At 37.6% G+C, this 24744-nt stretch overlaps 1 protein-coding gene across 6 annotated transcripts in view; it reads right to left on the reverse strand.

The window, feature by feature from the left end:
- Positions 1 to 24744, reverse strand: part of UNC5D (unc-5 netrin receptor D) — a gene marked incomplete at its 5' end in the record, with an annotated part of 505865 nt that overhangs the window by 167388 nt on the left and 313733 nt on the right. For all 6 annotated transcript variants that reach the window (XM_084231868.1, XM_084231869.1, XM_084231870.1 and 3 more), the window contains one exon: positions 1287 to 1390. In XM_084231868.1, coding sequence (XP_084087994.1) covers positions 1287 to 1390 — 104 coding nt within the window. The remainder of the gene's footprint in view (positions 1 to 1286; positions 1391 to 24744) is intronic.

Below are 24744 nucleotides of genomic sequence, written 5' to 3' on the forward strand. Positions count from 1 at the left end.
CCCCCATTACCCCCTCAGCAGTGTATTTCAGTAGCTCTCCCTGTTCTGCTCCCCAGTCGGTCCCTGGTGAATCCTCTCAACCCCCCACCTCTGGCCTGTACCCCAGTTCTTTCATGCATATATAAATAAATATTTAAAAATATATAAAACCCTATGGTAATTTTAGCTACAATATGAGGTAAATAATCCAGCTTTTCTTCTTCCTTTTTTTTTTTTTTTTAACTATCTCTACTTCTCAGTAAATAAATGATAATTCTAGGCACAGTTTTCTGGCTTCCCAGAGAAGATCTATAACTACTGCTTAATTTAGATCTACGCTTATAAACTAATCATTCTACCAGGTGTCTCTTCACAGGCTGTACTTCAGAGCCACCTTCCCATACTGTCTTAATAACAGTATTATTAATCATGGGGTTAAGATGCAACCTATGAAGCTATCTGCAGCCACTGCAGCATGAGTTCGATCCCCAGCCAGGGAGCAACCCACATGGCACAGCAGACCTCTCTTGACTAGCCTGCTGCTCCCCTCGGCAGTGTATTTCTGCCGAACTTCCTGTTCTGTTCCCTACTCTGTCTCTGGTGAATCCTCTCACTCCCCACAGCTCTGGCCTGTACCCCAGTTCTTGTATGCATAAACAAATAAATCTTAAAAAAAAACATTTTAACAGGCCAAAAGATTCAGAAAACCTTCCCTGTCACATAGTGTGCTAGTGCAATTATACCCTAATAGCATGGTACACATTCTACAAAACAAAGAACTAAAAATCCATAGTAACTCTGGATTCTAGGCACTTTCTTTTGAAGGAAAGTTAACAAAGGCCTGTGGCTTTACCCCTGATGCCAGTACAGTGCCTAAAACACAATACATGCTCAGGAAGTGTTTGTTCCATAAACAGATGAAGAATGAGTTTAAGTGTAACCCCAGCAATCCCAGCACTGGACATACCTCCTTCCCTATGATCTTTTCATGAGACTTTGCCTGTCAGAGCTCAGGTATAGACTACAGTCAGAGTGTATATCAGAGCACCCATAGTCACTGGTTAAGGACACAGAGGGTAACACCTAAATGATCTGAATGTCACCAAATGCAACATAGACCAAATGTTACCCAGGTTGCCTAGCACAAGCTTGGTGTAACGAGAAAGTAGACAGGCAACAATTTCCTCTTGCGACTTCATTAGCAGTGGGGTCCAGAACGCAAGAATACCAGCTTTTGACTTAACTTATAGCTTCTTGGGAACAGACCTGGTTCCTCCTAAGCGCCCCCTCATGTCTTAGTGTCTTACCTCAGCAGCTGGGACCCCCTCTGGGGGGCGGCAGTGCAGCACAATCATGCCTTCAATGGGAACCTCCCTTCCCTGTGGATCTTGTTCAAAGTTTTTCCGTAAATCTGCAAAAAAGCATGAGATGTATGACATTTGCTCTAAGGCCAGTATTATTCACATTTGCTCCAAATATAATAAAACAGTGAGTTTAAAGTCACCATCTAGAGACATACACAAGTCACTTGTTTCAGGAGTTCCAGAATAAAAGCATCATTTTTCCAAATGTTTGGAAGCCCATTTGAAATAAACCTGAACAAAACTGTCCCTAATGCTCTATATTGATGTGAAGGATGAAAGAATTACTGGAAGAGCAGGAAAAAACAACTCATAACTTCATAAGTCTTTACCAGCACTATCTGCTTAGCATGTGATGAAACACTTGGCCTAGTAAATTGTCATCCAGAGCTATTATGCAGTTAAGATACATGTGATCTTTTTTTATTAACAAAAGAATGCATAATTAATTATAACCTCTGCCATTTCCTTAACCCTCTAGGGGGCTCTAGAAGATGGTAATAGAGTGAGATTACCTGTTAGTCTTTTATTTGTAACCAGGGAGAAGGGGCGACATTCAAGCACAACAAAATCTATAACCTATCCAACCAAACATATAATTAAAAAAAAATAAACACCCTATAGTCAAACAGCAATGCTGGATATTTATATGGTGCCCCTCATGGAAGCCTCCAAGCACTCTGCAAACAAGCTGCACTATTAACCTTTTACACATGGAAGGTTGATGCTGGAAGAGGATAATTGGCTTGCAGTGGTCACAGACAGCATTAGTGCCAGTGATGGGGAAAAAATCCACTAAGTTTCCTGATGCCCAGTCCTGGCTGCTAACAAGAAAGGCTTTATTGGAGGGTGGGGGGGGAAAGACATGGACAGTTCAGAAAGTGAGAAAGAGCTTCATTCTCGTGTCTTCATTTTCATGGCTTTCCGCTTGAGCATATACTTCTTTAAAAAAATTATGTTGTGGGCCTCCCCGGTGGCACAGCGGTTGAGTGCTGGGCTGCAAAGCTGCCCGCAGCCTTGGCAGGGTGGGTTTGATGTGAGGCCGCCCGGTGAGGGTCTCACATGGTGTGCCTACATCTCCTGCCACCCGCTGTTCCCCTCAGCAGTGTACTTCTTGGTCAGTCTGCCTGTTCTGCTCCCCTCTCTGGCTCTGGTGAATTCTCTCACCTTCCTGTGCTTCTGACTGTACCCAGTGCTTGTATAAATAAATAAATAAATCTTAAAATCAAAATTGTAAAAAAAAAAAAATGTAGGTGGTTTCCAGGTTTTATCTGTTGTAAATAGTGCAGCAATAAACATAGGTGTACAGGTGTTCTTTTCAATAAATGTTTGTGTCCCTTGGGTAGATCCCTAGGAGTGGAATTGCCTACGAGTGGTCATATGGTAGCTCCATTTTTAGTAGACTGAGGAATCTCCAGACAGCTTTCCATAGTGGTTGGACCAGTTGGCACTCCCACCAGCAATGCAGGAGAGTTCCTTTTTCACCACATCCTCACTAACATTTGTTGTTGCTTGTTTTTTTTGATATATGCCATTCTCACTGGTGTAAGGTGTTATCTCAATGTGGTTTTAATTTGCATTTCCCTGATTATACCCAAATGACCAAAAATAGATGACTGGATCAAGAAGATGTGGCATATATACACAATGGAATATTATTCAGCAATCAAAAAAGATAAACTCATGCCATTTGCAGCAACATGGATGGAACTAGAAGGAATTATGCTCAGTGAAATAAGCCAGAAGGCAAAAGAAAAATATTGGATGGTTTCATTTATAGCAGGAATATAGTGGAACCATATTAAGACGTCAGTGTAAAAAATAATAACAGTACAAAACACAACAAAGTAAAAAGGGACAATTATAAATCAAGAGACATACTTCAAGGGAAGAGGAGGGAGAGGGATCAGAAGGAGGAGCACAGGGGACTGAGGTGATGGTGCACAGGTGCATTGGTGACGGAAACTCTATAGGGACTACACCTGAGGGGGTGGGGGAAGCCAATATTTTTTTTTAAAATGAACAATGATGTAAAAAGTAAAAAATAATAATATTAAATAGATGAATAACTAAAAAGTAGGGAGTTGGCCTTGGTTTCTTTTGAGAATTGTTAAAGAATTTTAGAGTTGGAGCTTAATTCTTTCTATCACTTGAAATCATAGGGTAGTAGAGCAAAGGCAGGTTCACAATCTTCTTCAGTGTGAATGATTCCCCCCCTTCCCTGACAATGTATTTTTCTTCAATTGGGTATCTCAAATTACAGGTTGTAGATTTATTGATTTAATTTTCTCTAGTGCTTACAATAACATGAAATATGTTCCCTGTAAAGAGCAGAGCTTTAGCATCAGTTACATCTTTATAAATTGTATAAATACATTAAACTTGCTTTTAGCAAGTCAAAAACACTCAATGAATAACAAGCATAGCAACCCATGTATTCACTTCCTTCTGAATTTTACTTTTAACGTTTTCCCTCCCAGAGGCAACTGGTGCCTTTTGTCAGTAAATACTATATATTCAGAAATTGTCATTGAGTGTAAATGATGCCAAAAATCTTGTGTTGCAGATAGGTGGCAGGATCCACCAACCCATCTCTGCTGTCTCCCATGTTGCAAAGCCAACCTCCTCCTACTGGAGAACCTTAAATTGCCACAACCCTTGTCATTAGGAATTTTTAATTCCAAATATGATGAAAGTCACCTATTTGATGACAAAATCATAGGTGAAGTTAAACCCCAGTATGAAAAATTTCACATTTTCTGTATAACTGGACATCACTTCTCCTTTGATCTCCCACACAGAATCTTGAGTCAAAATTCCCTTTTCATATATTCATTAGGACTATATTAAAATTCATCTATCATAGAATATGAAAGTCTCTGACATAAGACATCAATTTGCTAATGAAAGAATTGTGCTTGATGGCTAATTTTGTTTGGCTTATTTGCCATATTTTTTCTTTTCCTTGATTGCTTTGTTTACTAAAGGAAGTCTTACTCAGTGCTGTTAAATGATGATTGCAGTTTTGACAACACCAAATAATCTGTATTCAACCAGATAAAGCACAGAAAACTAATAGTAAGAATTTCTATTTTTCTCCTTTTTCTATTTCCTTTCTTTTGTCAGTAGAAATGGAAAAAATAACAAAATGATTAGTTTATGGTTAGCTCTACATGCTACTATATTAACTGCATTGGAAGATGAAAAGATAGAATGAAGTCACTTTCTTTTCCCATTCCCAAGAACTCAATGAGATGTAGACATATGAAAAAGAAAAATGCTATATTGATATTGAAATGTAGGAAAGGTTATTGTCTATGCAAGAAACATCGAGAAAAATCTAGCTAATGTGATAATAGGCAGGGTCAGATTGAAGACCAATACAACCTCTTATTCTTCAGTGTGAAGATATATAAAAATGAAATATTAAAAGACAATAGAGTAGGGAAAAACTGAGGTGTGAAATATCAACTGTCACATACCAAATACCAATTGGATCAACTGGTAACAGGTAGCCAATCAGGAATCAGAATCACAGAAAATGAAAAACCCAGTATGAATGAATCCAGTACAAGTGATTCTAAAACTAGTATCAGGGACACTGGCATTTCTGATGTCTACAGGACAAACAAAAAAGCTAGCCAAATTCCAGGTCACTAGTGAATATATTGAAATGTATGGAAATAAAGTGTCAGACACAGAGGTGCATGATTCCAGTTCTACCTCTGATTCTTACCATGGGTCATTCAAGCTAGTTAGCTGCTAGTTGACAATAATCAGTACTTTTTTTAATTACCTATGTTTTTTCCAAGGTTTGAAAGAATTAAAATAGGTACCTGTACAACTTATAATAGTTGGGAAAACATCCCTAAACATATAAAATGAATTAGACCACCAATGAAGGAGACAGACCATATAACTGAAATTAAATGGCTTCCTCTATGAGACAAGAGATGTTTTTAGATAACTTCTAATTTAAGTATTTAAAGTCAAAGGAAATAGCAACTGAGACACTACAGTAGGGAGTTATAAATAGGATAAAATCTGAGATCAAGAAAACTGCCACTATGCAAGGGGAAAAAACACATATTACTGCTAAATTAGAAACACACACACACACACACACACACCCCATAGAGACAGTAAACAGTATACTGAATATTGCATACAACTGAACTAGAGAGACAATAAGTCATGTTTATTAGTCAGGAATCAGGCAGCAAATCAGAAAGAACCCTCTAATTTTATACGGAATACCAATTTGAAGAATTGGAAAACTAAAAATGCAAAAGGGGAAATGCAGGAAGCAGGTCCCATTCTAGGTGGGGGTAGAGAATAAAGGGGGAAAACAGAGGTCATAGAATTTCCAACTTTAGATAGAGAACACAGACCAAGGAGAGGACACTGGGTATTGGTGTTGGTAGCACAGGACCTAGGGAGAGGAACCCAAGCAGTTAAGATCCAGACCTTGGAAAATGGAGTGCCCACCAGCTTGGAGATGGCATCTCTAAAGGGTCATAATGATATACGTCCTAAAATATTTGGAAAAAAAAAAGCTCAAAATAAAAAGTAAATAATTTCCAGTACGAATAAGCTCTGTTTTGGTGATGCTGACAGGACAGAGCATGAGTAGGAAGAGGTGCTCTTTCTCCCTCTCCCATCAGTCCAGTCTTCTCTAGAACCCCTATTGGTGGAACATCTCAAGGAGACACAACATGTCAAGAGAGTTCCAGCCCAGCTTCGCAAATTTATAAACCAGAGGTTTTAGAGGTAGGAAACAATAGGTCAGAAACCAATTTACTCAAATTTAATAGGGCTCTTATAATTACTCACACCATGTCTTTGTCCTCTCCTAAATCATCAGTTCTATGATAGTGGGCTTTATGTCTGAGATGTTCACCCTTCTATTTCCAGGGCCTACTGCAACATCTGATTCAGGCAGTGTCCTTAGTAAATGTTGAATATGATAAAATGATAAAAATAAATAAAGGAATAAATAAAAATACAATGTTTAGATAGGGAAATGCAATATTAAATACTTATTTTAGAAGGGGGCAATAAGCAGTAAAAAAAAGATAATTCAATATCGATAACAGTAATTCTTCTCAGAGTTGAAAAATGATTTGAACTTGCAAAAGAACTCACTGAATACAAGGCAAAATGGACTTAAAAAGTAAAAGAAAGGGACTAGATATAGAAAAGCTGCAATTTTGAATATAACACAATTAAGAAAATTGTAAAACTAATTCTACAAATTTCTCTGTAGTAGACACATAGAAGTAACTAGCAATTTCATGGATTAGAAGGATTAATATTGGGAACTGAAAGCTGAGTATCTGTGAATTCTGGATACTTTTTGGCATCTTGACTCAAAAAGTATCTTCTCTTTGATTCAATTCCTTTATCTATAAAATAAAGATAGTAATTCCTATTAAAGTTTTGGTGAGTATTAAATACTAATATGTGTAAAATCCTCTTAAGAGAACTGAGTGTATAATAGGACTTAATAAGGGTCACAGATATTATTAAGCCCTATTAGAAAGCATAATGATTATTGGGTTGTTTTGTCATAAATCAGATACACAAATTAATTATAAACCAGACCATTTTCAAAGACATATAAAATAATAATTCACTATGATAAAAATGACATAAACTAAATGAGAAAAGGCATTAGGATGAAAAAAATAAAGTCAGGTCTATGTGTTAATTTATACCAATATAAATCCAATATTTTTTAGATTCTAAATCCCATCTTAATAAAGATATTTTCTACCTCAAACCACAGTAGTAACAAATAATTATTGAATCTTAAGGATGGGAAGACTTTTTTATAAACCCAAAACATAAGAATGCTTAAGGAAATGATTAATAAATATTGTTCTGACAAAATTAAAAATTACATTTGCTAAAGCATTATAAGCCAAGTTATAGCCAAAGGACCTACACTCTTAATATATAAAGAACACTGTGAAACAATGTGAGAATGATGAATATCTTAATATAAAATGACAAAGGGCACAAAAACAAAATCTAAAAAGAGATGAATGGCTAACATTTAGAAGCACTAATATGATTAATTATTAAAGAAATATCCATTTAAGAAGCATCATTATGTTTTTTACTCTTCCAAGTAGTTGCTGTTTTGTGTCTTTGTTTTAAAGAATTTCTAGTGTTAGAAAGAGTATGGATAATTATATCATGTTAAATATTGTTAAAAATGAAAATGTGTAAACTTGAGGAACTGAGATATGTATCAAAATTTTTCTAAAAGTTCATTTACATGTTCATTATGTAATGAATGAATGAATCAACAGTATGCAGTATTCTTATACAATGGAATATTATTTGGCAATAAAAAGTAATGCATTACTGATGCATGCTACAAAAAGAAGTTGATTTTGAAAACATTATTCTAAATACGAAAGGTCAGATACAAAAGACAACACATTTGATGATTCAATTTATATGAAATGTGTAGAATATGTACTAGAGAGACAGTAAGTTGACTAGTGATTGCCTGAGGGCTGCAGGTGAATGGAGGGAAGAAGTTTTACTGCTTAATGAGAAAGGTTTTATTTTTTGGGGTGATGAAATTATTCTAAAATTTTACTCTGGTGATGGTTACACAATTCTGAGAATATACCAAATGCCACTTTATTGTATAATTTAAATAGTTCAATAATTCCAAGGTATTATGAACTATATCTTAGTAAAGATTGTGAATAATAATTTATATGATTCAAAAATTTTCTAAGAAAATTATTAGATTGCAACATGGAAAATGTAGGATAGTGATATGCTCAAATCATTTATAATGCTGAACACATGCTAACAAACTGAGTATTTAATAATACAGAATGGTTAACATCATTTGGTTCATTCATATAACAGAGTACTATGTAGACATTTACAAAAATTCAATATTTAAAATTGCAAATAAATGTTTGAATAAGTTGCTAAATAAAAAGTTTTAATAGGTAGCTCTTTCTACTTCTAAATATTAAAGACTGTTTTAATAGGTAGGCCTTTTAATGTGTCTTTTGGTTTTTAGTGAAGGTGCAACGGCCTCCTCCATTCACTCACGCTGCTGACCTTGGGTTAGGCCAGGCAGTGTGATTACATTACTGAACTATACATAGACCACTTCAGTATACACATTAACAGCATGGATAGACATTAAACAAGAAATTAAAAGGCATATGGATAGGTGATGAGACAGAGAAGTAGGCAGTTCCACAAAAATGTATCCCAATTTTTTAAAGAAAGCTAAGGGAAACCAGAGGCAGAACATTTCATGAGCCTATATAATACAAACTCTTACCTCATTTACTTTTTAAACAGGATTTTGCTGTCTCTGCAAAATATTTGCCTATCTACCTTCCTTTCCACAGCTATCACATCACATAAGGATTCTCTTTTATTAGACTTAGTCTTCTATTCATATATATTGAGAGGGTGGAATATAAATAGAGTTCCACCTTGCAATCTCACTTACGTTCACATGGTCTATTGGAAGAAGGAGGATAATAACTTTCAAGTTATTTTATATAAGGGGATGGAACCAAACTCTGTGTGTGTGTATGTGTGTATCTCACAATTGATAATTTTACATTTTTAAAATAGCAAATCATGTGGGATTACTATATATGTTATTAAAAAAAAAGGCCCTAGAAAAATTATTCAACATTTCAAACATTTCCCACTGGATGACTTTAGGTGTATTAATTACTTTCTTCCTATGTTTTTGCTCTTTCCACAATTTCTGTGATGAACGTGGGTTACTTTTTATAGTCAGAAAAAATAACATTCAAAAAAATCATTTTATTGTACCAAGTTTCACTCACACAATGTCTATTAAGGAAGAACAATTTTTTTTTTCAATCTATTGAATTCTAAAATACTCTAATTTGATTTTAATCATGGGAATCTGTATACATGAGGGTAAATTATTTCATTTGTTTGGTTCCCTGTCTGGTTCCCGGGAGGGTATACAATAGTCACTAAATATCTGCTGAACAGTAGATGAAATAGACAAAATTTTAGAGTGCTACAACTTACCATAATTAGAAGGAGAAAAATGGAAAATGAAGGTATCCTTATATAAATTTATAAAATGTAATGTGCCATTGAACAAAATTTTATTTTCCAGAGAAAACTAGGACTGGGAAAATTTTTGTTGAATGGAATCTGAGTTCCTATATCAACTCATTGGAATGATTATCATGAGCAAATATAAAACTAAATTTCCAATAGTTAAAATGACTAGGAAAAGCAGAAACATTACTGGATAAATCTACAACAATGATATTAAAGTAACATTTGCATATTCTCATGTAGGCTTGAATGATACTAATATGCAATAGCACTGACCAATTTTGAGAGTTAACCTGTCTACTTCTGCTCCTTCTTCACCCCTTTGCCTTGTTCAGTTCTGCAGCAGAATGCCAACAAGGCCTAAAAAGTCTGGAAACAAAGAAAGCAGAGGGGAAGAGGAGGGCAAGGTTATGAAGCCAGGTAGTTGGCAAACCTGTGAATCATATAATCAGCAACAGGATCAGCCAGAGTCAGCAGTACCTGCCAATAAGTAGTCCATCTGGGGCTAGGGCATGGGAAGCAACAGCCTCCCTTTCCTCACCCCACGCCCTATTTGGCCTTTTTCTCATTTTCCTTTCATGCTACTATGTTAGAAAAGTCATTGTAGCACAAGAAAATCAATAAAAATTCAATTCCGAATAATAGTTCTTTGCAGCTCAGCAACACCAGGGAGTTATTGGCTCATTCAAAGTTCTGGCAGTTAATGCAATGAAATAAAAATAATTTACTCATTCAAACCAAATCAGTCAGTGAAAAATTATACTCATTTTTTTTAATAGTCATTTGTTAAAATTTCAGGGGGATGGTACCTTGTGCCATTGGTGTCCAACTATTCAAATCAGCACCGAATCTTTCCCACCCATATCTTACTAAAGAAACAACAAACCTCACTTAATAGACATTAATGAAATTTGTAACATAGCCAAATACAGACTGTTTGTTGTAATAAAGGGTCTGGTTGAAATGCAGAACAGATGGAAACCACCAAAATGAAAGTCAGGCTTTGTGCCCCCATTTGGTTCTGCCTCAATCCTCCTGCCATTTGGGGTTATGGCTTGAGAAGCCACTAACTCCAGTTCCTAAAAGCAGCACATAAAATACTTCCTGTGAGGTCAATTCTTTCCTCAGTGAGTGTCTCCCTATAGTTGTCACATTATAAAGGTCTCTCTTGCCACTCCTGCCTTAGACCCTCTGACTTCAGTAAATCTATGAATTCTGCAATTTTTTTGACCCATGATCCATACTGATGACAGGATGATCCTACCTTTCATGTCTTTCCTCTAGATCTTCGATCCCTGATTTTGCTGTGTCTCCATGAAGGACAACTGGCACTAAACCACAATTTCACGTGTAGCTTCCCATGCATCATGGACATGTGGGTGACATCCTTTGTAAGCTGTATGACTAGTGCTGAGTGAATTTTGCAGCAGTAATGGGGAGGACCACCTCTGACCATGGCTGAACCCCAAGGGCTTTCCACGCCTGGCTGAGCCCATCTTAGTGCTAGGCAATGAGCAGGTTCTGCTTATTGGAAAATCAAGGTATTTGGCAGATGTCAATGTGGGCAGTGGCTCCTCAAGACTGATTTGCAGGGTCATTGAAAACTTAGGGGTTTTGTTAGATCTCCTGTGTTCAACAGTTCTTCTGCTGGCAAATTGCTGTTATCGATAAATCGTTTTATAACTAGCACCATGTGTCATTATCCCTTTCACAACAAGTAGCATAGTTTGTCAGGCAACGGTGGTGTTTGGAAGGCACATGCATATTAGGGTGGGTGGAGACAGCTGCAGCTTTATGAAATGCTTTAAGCACTAATTTAACATGCTCTCTATCGAGCTATTTCCAACTCAATCCATTCCATGGTTATTTGGCCTCTTGTTTACAAAAACATGAACAAAAAAATCATTCAGATTCCATCAAAAATTGAGGATTTATTGAAAATTAGGAAGACGGGATCTAAATTTTGAGTCCAAGATATACCAAACTGGAAAGGAAGAACAAAGAGCACAAGACAAGTGGTCTAGGGACATAGTAGCATGGCCAAACGGGGACGAAGTGACACCGTGTGATTCTATTACCTTGGTTATTACAGCCCTCATAGCACAGATGTTGCTCCTGTCACCTCCACCCCTCCTAACTAATTGCCTTTTAAAAAAAAATAGATTTATTTATTTATACAAGCACTGGGTACAGTCAGAAGCGCGGGAGGGTGAGAGGATTCACCAGAGCCAGAGTGGGGAGCAGAACAGGCAGACCAATGAAATACACTGCTGAGGGGAGCAACGGGTGGCAGGAGTGGTCTACGCGCCATGTGGGACCCTCACCTGGCAGCCGGGGATCGAGCTGGCACTGAAGAGGCTGAGGGCAGCTTCGCAACCCAGTGCTCACCCGCTGCGCCACGGGGAGGCCCCCAATTGCCTTTTGATTTATTCTGTCTTAATAGCTTCTGCTTATCTGTTGCTTACATTTATTCTTGGCTTCTGATAGCTCAGCACCACCACCACCTCTTTCCTTCCCTGTGTCTTCACTTTCATTTGCCACTACAACTACTGATTCTCTTTCACGATCAGATCATAGACCAGAGAGTAGGAATCCACTGGTACATAATTATTATAATCCTTCTTGACTGAATCTCTCATACCGAGTCTACTCATTGGCAGCTCACCACCTAGGTGTGCATTCTTGGTCCAGTAAGTATGACAGAGGGCATATGGCATGGCCATCTTTGCCTAAGACATCACTCAGGATGGTTTTCTTGAAGGACATAGTGACTGGGAAACCAAATCTATGGATGGTTTTCTGAGGTTCACTTTTTCTCCAAGTTGCATCAAAGACACTTTTTATGTGTTGATTATATTGATTTGTTTATGTCATATGAAAAGGACAGCTGACGTTTGAACTAAATACCAGATATCAATGATCTTCAATAGGGAAAGGTTACAGGTGAAAATATAGAAATTCTCTGCTCCCGTATTTTTTAGACATTAAATCAAATTAAAATAATGCCAACAGCTTACATTTTATATCTTCCTATGATTTTTCCAGTGAAAGCCATGGAGACAAAATGTCTGTAAGTTCCCCATTCTGCATGTTTGAGAATACTAGTATTCCCTCTGTGCTAATGGGAATATTGCAAAAAGAGCAACTGAGTCAAATGCTTTTGACGGAGATAATAAAAATGCAGCCCTAGTTGACCAGAGGAGATAGTTCCGTTCTCAAGAAGTACATAGGAAGGTTACATGTTCATCTTTCTATCATCAGCTTCCTATTCCTGATGTTGCTTACACCCCACATTCCCTTCAAGCAGCTCATCTGCGGAGTAACATCCTGATGAACACTCAAGGGCAAAATGAACCCCTGATTATTGGGACAAAGTTTTAAGAACAACACAGACATGAAGACTCATTACTGACTTTAATTCCAATCCCCTTCCTCCGCCCCCTCCCCCAGGAAGTTAGAGTGATTGTGACTTGCAGTGAAGCTAAAAAGAAATGACCTCAAAATAACCTTAAAGTAATTTTAAGGAACTTTAGGCTTTCGATACTTACCACCTCATTACTACTAGTACATGAGAGAAATGGGAGAAAAAAAAAACAAAAACGAAGAATCAAAAAAAAAGTCAATCTAGCAGCAAGAAAAATAAAAATTTAACCTGCATTGTTAGATTTTTTATTGTCCCCCCACTTGAGGTCACCCCAGCGCCAGGAAGATTCATCAGGACAAACCAGGTCCAGCATCCAGTAAACACTGGACATCAAGCACCCCATTTCTCCTACTTGGCCTCAAACAGCAACTGAGTAGAAGGTAGGTAAATTGCATTTTGCGTTACCTTAAATCACTTTTGCCAGAACAGCAAGGATCTAAAAGATCACTTTTGCTAGAAGCTGTTCATTTTTCTGGGTAGTCAAATCATTACTATACAGTAAATCTTCTAAAGAGACCTAACAAATAACAAGACGTGAAACTAAAGCCGGCAAGAAAGAAACAATCACTCAGAGGTCTGGGGGATGCTTCGCAGGAAGAGCATGGTAAATGACTCTGGAATCCAGGCAATCATAAGTAGAGGAAGAGAAAATAAGTCTTTAAGAAACCAAGTCACTGTGGCTGGGATATTGAAGGGGACTACTGTGGATCTCAGTGAGACTGGTGAGTTTCTACAGAGTCTGCACCGCCAGTGAGAAAAGTTCATCCGAGAGACCATGGTCTGCGTTGGTATTACTATATGATTTCACTCAAGAGTGAAAGATAAAGAAACAAAGCAAATAAACAAACAAACTAAAACAAAGGCTTAGATTTAGTAGTTATGAGAAGAAGGAGGTTAGGGGGCCAATGGTGGATAGGATCTAGATTATTGGTGGTAATATAATGTTGCACACCTGACACTTAATCTTATAAACCAATGCTACTTAAATAAAGGTAAAATAAAATAATCATTGTGGCTGTTGTGTGGATAATGGAATTGACATTGGCAAGAGTGGAAGCAGTGAGGAGGTCATTACAGTAGAGAGAGAATGATGGTTCATACCAGAGATGGGCTGTAGATTAAGGAGAGCAGATATTTCAAGACGGAGACCTACAATATTTAAAGATGAGATGAGTAAAGGAAAATGAAAATAATATGTTCAGCAGGAAGGAGAAAACATATAAAACAGCAGTCACAAAAGCCTTCCTTGGTCCCATGATTTCTATGGAATCTCATTGATTCCACAGGTCATGAGAGAGGCCCATTTTTATCTTAATCACTAGGAACTTCCCATGTGATTCTCCCACACAGGTTTTAGGGAACACTATAATGGAAAGCAAAGCTACCAAATTGAGTCCAGAATCCAAACTGCTTCTTTTTACATTTCCTTCACCCACCACTCTTTCCGTTGCTCCTAATCCTTCACAATCAGTTCTTAAAATATGAGTCCATCTCATCTTCACACTTGTATTAAATCATCGATTCTTCAAATGGTTAACTTGAGCTATTGCTGTAGCCTTTCTCCAGTTAACCCAATTTTTGAAAAGGATTTTCCATACCATCTCCACATTAATGTCCTAATAATTACTAGATTCACCACAGTCTCTTATCACCCTCTCTGATGGCACTACCTCAGGTCAATGAAGATCTTAATGTTATCAAATCTAACTGACCCTTCTTACCTCTCACCCAAATTTTCTTATCATATTGCCACTACTGCCTATTTATTCCTTCATAAAAATGCATTTCTTTGTAAAAAGAGATCCATCATAAAGCTAGCAGTGGAGATCTACTATTCCAACCCCCTAATTACCAATGACTCTCAATTCTGAATGTTTGATGCTGATCCCTGGGCTTGGGCTCAAAAACACAACTGCATGATGAAAACTGTTCACTGACTATCCCAACTGGGTTGAACTACCCAGTTCAACTTCTCCTACTCCCCACTCTGACTTACATCCAAGCAGTCAAAACTCTCGTAATTTCACATTCCTGAAACCTCAGCTTTGCGTCTTCCTCTTTAACCCACACCATGCTTGCAAAATTTCAGGCTTCATCAGCAGATTCCTTGAGTGTTATTCCCCTTAATCTCACTGACTGTGATAAATAAGAAGGTAGTTTCAAAAATATGAGCACATCGCTGACTCACTTAGGACATTTCAGTGGCTCTCCAAACCACATCCTGGGACAATATAAGTTCTTATTAAGGACTGAACACCCTGCAGAGTGTGGCTGGTCTCCTTCTCCCTGAGACTCATCCCATTGTTTTACCACGTAGTTCCTACTGTCACATTGTTCTGTGTTTTTACTCAAGCTCTTTCTTTAACCTGGAATACATGTTCTTTAAAGTGTTAGCCCTCCTTCTTCCATAGGAATTGGCTCTACTATTGACTCAGGAAATGTATCTTAGACCTCAAGGATCAGCATCTTATTTTCTCTTAGCCTTCTAAAACACATTGTGCTTAGCACTATCCATGTTGCATTGAAAAGTCTTGCTGGTAAGTAGATCCCCTCACTAGAGTATAAATTCTTCAAATGAAAGGATGTTATGTGCCACCTAAAACATAGTAGGATACATATTCATAGATGGATGACACTTCCACACCTAAGTTAACATTCCTTTGCCACTTACATTTCTAGAATGTAAAATATTGTTCTCATGCTGCTTCTGATAGAGAGATGTGAAACTAATTTGAGACTAATATCACTATACTCAGAGTATTCAAACACTAACAAAGTTTTCTGGTTTTTGCTCATTGAGTATATTTTTCATCCAATTTTTTTAGATGGAGAAAAAAGACAAAGTGAAATCTATCCTCTTTCTGAATAAACTTTCAGTGAAGTTTTTCTAGAAATGGCCATTTTCCAGGACATTTCAGTTTATTTCACCACATGAATTGTAGATTGAATTAAGCTATTGTTTCTTGAAAAGATGGTAGCTATATTTCACAAATCTTCTTGGTTAAATAATGGTTAAAGATAGCAATCATAAAGAAATATTTTTTGGGGGATTTTTTTCATCATCCACAGAAGGGTATGCTATAAAATAAAGCATTTCCACCTCATAGCTCCCATCTTGAAAGCTGGTATACCCAGTTGTGCACATGTTGAGAAAATGTAGCTCAATTTATATCCATTCCATATCATTCCGTCTAATATGCTCATAGAATCACAACCTCTCATAGTTTCTTGCCCCTCACACTTCCATTTTTTTAAAAGATTTATTTATTTTTATACAAGACCCAGAGTACAGGGCAGATGTGCAGGAGGGTGAGAGGATTCACCAGAGACAGAATGGGGAACAGAACAGGCAGACTGATGAAATACAATGCTGAGGGGAGCAGTGGGTGAGACAGGAGAGGTCTGCTTCACCATGTGGGATTCTTGCTGCCTGGCTGGGATCGAACCCGTGCTGAAGAGGCTGCGGACAGCTCCAAAGCATGGTGCTCAACTACCTGCGCCACCAGGAAGGCCCACCCCTCACACTTCTTACAAAAGGACACTTAGACTGGCAGAAAATATGTCCACTTCCTCAAGGTATGTATGGGTAGAGTCTAAAAAAGATGCAATATGTACATAATGGCTTTGAAGTTTCAAGCTTCGTCTTCACAGTTCAAGAAAAATTTGCACTCTGCGCCATACTGTATTCATGTTTATTTTTTGCTGACCTAAAGGGAGAACATAATTGATGCTTCCAGGCAGATGTACCACATCTATTTTGTGGCTCTTATATCTCCAGAATATCCTGGCAGTGTTCCACACGTGGCTGACATTTTGAGATGCGTATTGCTAAAAATGACATGATATGTAAAATGTTCCTCAATTTAGGTTTGCTCAATGTTTTCTAATGGCTAAATATAGATGGGGTATTTCTGGAAGGAATATCATTGACACGTTGCTATCTCCTCAGTCCAAATCATCAGGGGACATATAATGTTGATTTGTCCATTGGTTATGACTCAACTCCTAATCACTAGATTAAAGTGGTACAGGGCAGGATTTTCCACTGCAAAGTCACTAATTCCCCCTTGCCACAAGCAAGTATCTTGGGGAGAGATACCTTGGGTGATGTTAACATCCTGTTACTACTGAATCTTTCATCCACCAGTTTTAGCATCCATGATACTAGTCTGATTTGGTTAATATAAATAGAAAATCATTCTTTAACATCTGTCACTCCTTTTATATTTATTCATTATTTTACACTAAGGGAGAGATCTGCTTTGCTCTACATTTATTTATATATTCATTAATTCAATTAAAAAATGAGGGTAGATTCTTATGTAATGACTTATAATCCTTTACAATGATTTCTTTTGATACTCAAGTTGTCCCAGATTTGGCCAGTAGGAGACCATTCTAGGTGGCTACTGTCTCTTTTTCATGTGTTTAAATCAAGCCTCCCTAGTGGTGCAAGGGGTTAAGCACAGCACTATGAAGCTATCCACAGCCTCTGCAGCACGAGTTTGATCCTTGAATGGCCAGGGAGCAACCCACATGACGCAGCAGACCTCTCCTGTCTCGCTCACTGCTCCTCTCAGCAGTGTATTTCAGTCTGTCTGCCTGTTCTGTTCCCCACTCTGTCTCTGGTGAATCCTCTCACCCCCAACGCATCTGGCCTGTACCCCAGCTCTTGTATGCATAAATAAATCTTTAAAAAATTTAAAAAAAAATACATCAAGGGATATTAGACAAAATGACTGATCTTCAGGCATCAAAAACTCAGTGTCACGAACTACAAAGAAAGACTGAGAACTATCCAGATTAAAGGAGGTTAAAAAGACCTCACAGTTTAATGTAATCCATAATCTAGAATTATTTTTTACAATTGTTATAAAGAACACTACTAAGCAATTGATAACATTGTGAGTAAGAATTCTAGATTAAATAATAATATTGTAGTAATGTTAATATCTATAAGTATACTAAGATTATGTCAGAAAATGTCTATTTTAAAAACATATACTTTGAAGTATCTTGAGGAAGAGGGAATCACATCTGGAACTTCAACACATCAGATAACACACCATAATTGTTTACACATAAATATCTACATAAGCAAACAGAGACAATGCCAAAATCAACATGGTAAATGCTAACATTAGAAGATTCTCAGTAAAGGTCATAAGAGAATTCTTTCCACTGTTTTGCAACTTCTCTGAAGGTCTAAAATTACAGCAAAATAACAACCAAAAAAAAAAAAAAATCAAGGAAACCTTTCCAGAATACAACTTATTTACCCACCTAATACAGTAATTCCTTTGTGAATATATCCCCTTCAGACATATATCCCTTCTTTGACTAAGCACAGTTTCTAGAAGTATGCCATAGGGAGAAATTTCCACCATTGGGCATTTCTAGTTGTCAATTTAACCCCAAATATGGCATCTTAAAACTTAACTTCTGTGATGCTGCCTGTAACTTTGGATCACAATAGAATAATTTTGTCCCTAATTGTAAAAGGAATCTGTTGTAATGTGTCTGTAGCATTTTAAAGTCAATTATTCCATTTTTGTACACAAATTACATATATGAAAGATCTAGACCATCACATGGCTGGCTTCTTGGGCATAGAACAAAGCACAAGGCCTCATATTTGATATAAAGTTCTAACATTGATGACTTCAAACTCTTCATTTCTCAGCAAGGAAACCTATGTTTTCATTTTGCACTGGGTCCCAAAAGTTTATACCCTGGCCTGCTTCCACAAACCTATGGCACAACTCTATATCCACTGGACATCACTGAGCATACAGTGTGACTAGAAAACAGCTTCTGTGCCAGGATAAACCCCTTCATTCAGGCAGTGGTAACCAGATTCCAGGTGCACATCCTGGCCACAGTATAGGCTGCACTACCACACCCATGTCCTTCCTTGGCAAGATACACTTAGGCAGGGCACAGCTTCATCTGGAGGCCCAGACTCCCATGTCCCAGACTCATACTCATTCTTATGGGTCTAAAAGAAAGGATTCACATTTGGCAGAGTAGAATAAGATTTCCTCTTGACTTTGGTGACATTCTTCCATTGAGAAGGGAAAGAGGGTTTCAAACTTTTGTATAATGTCTACCCAGTGCTAAGGCTTGGTCTGAACATATTTTCCATTGCCTGAGAAAAATGTTCACCTTTTGAAAAGGGAGGAAGAAAACAGAACAGGTAGCTATGGCAGCTTCTGGCTCTTTCAAAGTTGCACACAACACACCACAGAGCAGTATGGTTTTACTCTGATTGCCATCTGACCTCTTCTTTATTGCAGTGCAGATAATTAGGAGCTGTGCACAAGCCACAGAGGACAAAGATGATCCTTATAATGAACTACTTGTGAGCTATGGATTCTCTAAGTAGCCCGATGCCACAGCAGCCCCATGGCACAGTCATGTTACACAGCCAGCAAATGCCCTTTCAAGGAACCATAGCTCACATGTTTATTGCTTCTCAAACCCACAGAAACAAAGGGAATATATAAAGCTCAATGCAGGCTCAGAGGTCAATACAATGAGGGTAATGCACTTGACACTTAAAGCAGATTGCTATCTAATAAGGGAACTGAATCTACAAATAACTTCAAAATACTTATGATTCTGAGCAAATGACAGTAAGTATCAGAAGGAAAGTGCTAACTATTGTATTAATAAATGCCATGAGAATTCAAAAGTGAACATTTAGATTTTATCAATTTTGAAACTGGACCTGCTAGAGAGTGTGTCTTTTCCAGGACTCAGGAGTAACTAGCTTTAAAGGATTGCTAGAGTAGGTTTCACAAAGAAGAGAGCACACAAGATGACCTTGGGTACAGGGAGGGGGGAGGGGAGCTGCAGAGGAGGCTGGGTACTTTAAAAAAGTGGAAAGGAGTCCCATAGCTGGAATCTGAGCTGAGTTTCTCAGTGGGACACAGCACACTTAGTTGGGCATGATGTGAGGTATGCCTGGAGATGTAGGGTAAGGCTGAATTTGAATATTAGGCAGGTGTACTTATATTTACTTCATTTAATATCTAATTTGATGGTCAGGAGGGGGCTATGCCAGTCTTTAGCAGGTGAAATTACTTGTCAAAGTCATGAAGCAGAGGCCCAGAAAGGAGGTTTACTTGGATAGTTCTCTTTTATAATTTTCAGAAGATACCACCAACTTCTCCCCCATAAAAAACGAAAAAAAAACAAAACAAAACAAAAAAAACAATGTTTTTACAGCAGGCCTATAAAATTATGTTAGGAGTTTCATAGCTTTTAAACGAGATTCTCTAGTCATTGTTGACACAACCGCATGGGTATTTTTAATCATGTCTCAAATGAGCAGTACTTTGCAGTACATTAAAATTATATCCAGGATATACCCTACTTCATAGATTTCTTTTTTAAAAAACAAAAAATAGTAGCTTTGCTTTGTCTTATTCCAAGAGGCCGCCAAGCCATGTGACTCTCATAGGCAACTGTTTTCCCTGTCCCCCCTAACTCCAACTGCCAGAGTGGAGGAAAGGCCCAAGCGGGCAAGTAGGGTCTTTCCGACTAAGGCTTAAGGACACAGGCAAAACAAGACATTCTGTAAGCACATGAAGAAGAGGGAGAAAAATAGAAAAGCAAAGCAATGGCAAAGCAGCCAAATGTTCACCCAGGAAAATAAACAACTACGAATAATTTTGACAACCATCCAGCAACACAAGTAACAGATGCCACAGTGGCCCATCTACCTCCATCCTGACTGAATCATAAAAATGAGAGGAAGCCTGCGGGAGTCACTCCCTAGAGATGGACTTCTGCCAATGGGGGGTGGGGGAAGGCAGTTAGTTATGTGTTGGCTTTATTTATTTTTACCTTTATAACATCACTTTTGAAATGGGGTCTCGGCGATTTCCAGTGACAGTCAGTTTGGGTGAGCAGTCAACACCTCTTGGACACAGTGTGGAATTATTATTTTTTTTTAAAGATTCATTCATTTATTTATACAAGCACTGGGTGTAGTCAAAAGCGTGGGAGGGTGAGAGAACTCACCAGAGCCAGAGCGGGGAACAGAACAGGCAGACCGATGAAATACACTGCTGAGGGGAGCAGCGGGCAGCAGGAGAGGTCTGCACCCCATGTGGGACTCTCGCCTGGTGGCCGGGGATCAAACCAGCACTGTAGAGGCTGCCGGCAGCCTCGCAGCCCAGCACTCAACCGCTGCGCCACCGGGTGTGGAATTAGTAAGGAAAACACAATAGTTTAAGATGATAGACACTTGTCCTCCTAAAATAGAGTCCATGTTGTATGTTGGCCACTAAGATAGCAAATATGTACTGATTTAAATATATGATATATAAAATATATGTATGTGTATGTGTGCACATCTATATATGTACATATACACATGTCCATATCAAAATGTATCAATATTACACATGATACACACACACATTGTTCATAGATATATGTGATCATGAGGAGGGATGCAATTTATAGAAAGAGAAAGCAATCACTTTCTTCAAAGTAACACTCAAATGCACATGAACTTTTTTTCTATGATGGTTTTCAAACTCCCACCTAATAGGAATTAATCTGGTTAATCAGCAAGAACATTCAGGGAGGGATGAAAAGGATTTAAGGTCTGGTTCCCTGTTTACCACCAGCCAGCCAGGTCACATAATCTTTCTGAACATCACTTTATTTAGCTGTTAAATGATGAGTCTGGATGAATGGGTGAAGTCAACATTTCTCGAATAGTGCTTCATAAAATTTTTACCTAGGGTCTTGTTATTAAAGGTATGGTCCACAGACCTATGGAAGCATCGGCATCATCTAGGAACCATATACAGTTAGTCTATAGAATCTCAGACCATGGAGTGGTCTAATGAATCACTTTAATTGAATCATCTGCATTTTAATAGCATTCCAGTCGATTTGCATGCAGGTTAATCTTGAAAAACACTGTTTCTGAGCAAGATACTCCAAAGCTATCTGATTGTAGAATTACCCAGATAACTTAACACAAACATTACTTCCCTTGACCTTCCTCCAAGGTCTGATCTAACAGGCCTAATGCAGAAGCCAGGAAATCTGCATATTTAACTAATATTCTAAATGGGTCTTTTCCATGAAAACATAACTTTCATAAATAATTAAATAATTGCATTTATATTGTTTCCCTTTAAAATGGAATGATCTCTAAGTGATATCATGCCAGCCAGTTTCCTGGTGTTTTTGTAGAGATTAGCTAATGTGATGATAGCAGGGTACCAGTCAATATTTCCCCCTCAGCTGAATGGCCCAGCTGCCAGAAAGGTTTTGCCTGATGCGGTTTTGAAATATTTGAAATCTTAATGGACCATTGCTTAAATGGAGGAATCATAAGGAGCTATGATGTTGAATTGCAATAATGTAATGACTAATATATAAATGATACTAATTTTGCAAAATCCCCTGAAGACAATTGTCATCAGATTCATAAGCTACATTCATCTATCAAAATTCTTATTTAGCACATTAAGATGTTTTTAGTTCTTCCAAAACCAATCTTAAAAAGAAGAAACATGGCGACAATTATATCCAATTTGGCTTTTCATTTATTGGGAATAAAGACTATCCTCATGTGAAATGTGCTATTTTCTGGGAAGTGCTTGCAAATAGCAGCCAGAAGCTCTTATTTCAACAAAACATGAAAGTTATTAAAAAAAAAAAAAAAAGGCGGGGGAGGGGAGTGTGATTTCCCCTACAAGCAAATCAAAGGCATTCCAAACAAGGTCCTAAAGGCAGTCTTTTCCTACTTTTGATGACATTCAACATAGTTAATTTTCAATTTACATTTCAATGTACATCAGTCCCCAAGTCAAATGCAATAATTAATGGCAAATTATGTCTTGATGTACATAAATAATTGTAAATGAATTAAAGGATGTGTCACTTGCTATGTAAGAATAAATTAAAAATATTTTATAAATATTAGTAGAGTGTATTAATTGCATAATAGAGGATTTAAAGATATTGTAGGGTTTTCTTAAAAAATTATGTACATATTCAGGTATGATAAAATGATTCTATCGCTGAAGATATCAGTAAGATAGTTATCACAAAAATATTTCATGACTCCATAAAGGTTGGAAGAGGTAGAAAAGAATTTTTCATTTTTAATCTTCTTTGATCTTATCATGACTGGAAGAGTTGGAGAACTTGGACTGTCTTAGAATGGATTTCTAAAGAATTCATAATCTATAATCTACAGAAAAATGACTAAGGCACTACAATTTTATTTCAGTTCAGTTAGATCCAGTAGATATTAACACACCTACTAGTGAATAATGCTAGTGCTGGGAGGATCAAATATGGCATAAAGTGAAGAGAGTTAACTCTGTGCCAGTTACACTTTCAAAGACGATCAATTCCAAAGTTATAATACCTCTAAATCTTGCAATAGTTCTATGAAGTAGGCACTCTTCTCACCAAAGTCATTAATACACAGACGCCACTAAACTAAATATTAGTAGAACTGGAAACCAACAGGTGTCTGGGACCAGGCTTTCCTCCATCAGGGGATACAAATGTGAAACAAAGGTGCAGAAGCCAGGGTAACTGGCACAGAAGTGCTTAGAAGGGAGAAGGAAAATATACATGACCAAGGATCATGGGAAACTAAAAGGATGTTTGAACCATTCTTTGCCAAACTTTGTATCCAAGGAGAAAACCCTAGAATTTTCTAGCATGCAAGTGATAATCAGTAATTATGAGGGCAATTATGGAGTTGCAGGCTTCAGAAAAGTAAAGGAAGTAGAGGAAAAGGAAAAGCCACTTTGGGAAGAAAGAAATTGAAGGACATGTTTTGAACATCCTTGCTATCTTGCCTCTCTTTTCCTTAGCTACAGCCTAGAGGACAATCAGTTTTGGCCTGCTAGGTTCAAATACCCAGGAGGCCAGCCTTTCTGAGACATGTAGGAAGCAGAGAGCTGGATGTGTTAAGAGAGAGTACAGACAAACAAATCATGCTCTCAGGTGACCTGGTGCTATAAAGTCAAAGAATTTGTTGGCTACAATTAACTAACTAAATAGCTGTAGGAAAAATGTTTTCCATGACTCTTACATCAAAAGCACAGCTTACCAAACAGCCTCTTCTCCTTGGCCTGTCAGGACCCAGGCCAACACCCAGGGGAAGACCTCCCAGATAGCCAGTATAGTGAAGGTGAAATGCATATTTTGAGAGGAAGATTTCATTTCCTACGAAACTTAAATGTCTCTGCAAATAGCAATTTGCTCCTATTCCTAATCCCTAACCCATCGACATCTGCTATGAAGAATTCCTGCAGTCCTCAAATAAATCCCTCTTGTCCCGTATTCTTTATGGCACTCTCAAAAGGCAGCATTTGAATAAAACAACAATAACCATCTCTGCCCTCCAGCTCTCAATTTCCTTCTGAAGGGGTTTATACATTCTTGGACACACAGAGGAGATTTTATAGCAACCCACTGGGCTAGGGTAAGAGGAGGGGAGAGGGATTTTAAAGGAAGAGAAAGAAGTTTTTGTGTTTATAAATATGTTTGAGATTATAAAAACATTGATGGCAAAATATGATAAAGACATCCTTGGACTCATCTGAAAAGCTATCTCCTTTCTTTTTTTTTTTTCTTTTCCACGGTCTTTTTTTTTTTTTTTTAAGCCTTACTTGGGTCAAACAAATGCAGTTTTAAAACACATTTCCATGTTTTAAGGTTCTGAGGAAAGAGTTTTAAAAGTAGGCTATAAAAAAATCCTTAATGCCTTTAATGTCTTATTTTTGCAGATTTGCTGGAAAGTACGGTAAACAGTCATTGCTCAACTTTTCCCATCAATGCCCCTTGAACTCTGTCATTGATGATGAACAGCAGGATCCATTTGTGTGGTTT

The sequence above is a fragment of the Talpa europaea genome (genome assembly GCF_964194135.1).
Source record: "Talpa europaea genome assembly, chromosome: 4".
NCBI lineage: Eukaryota > Metazoa > Chordata > Mammalia > Eulipotyphla > Talpidae > Talpa > Talpa europaea.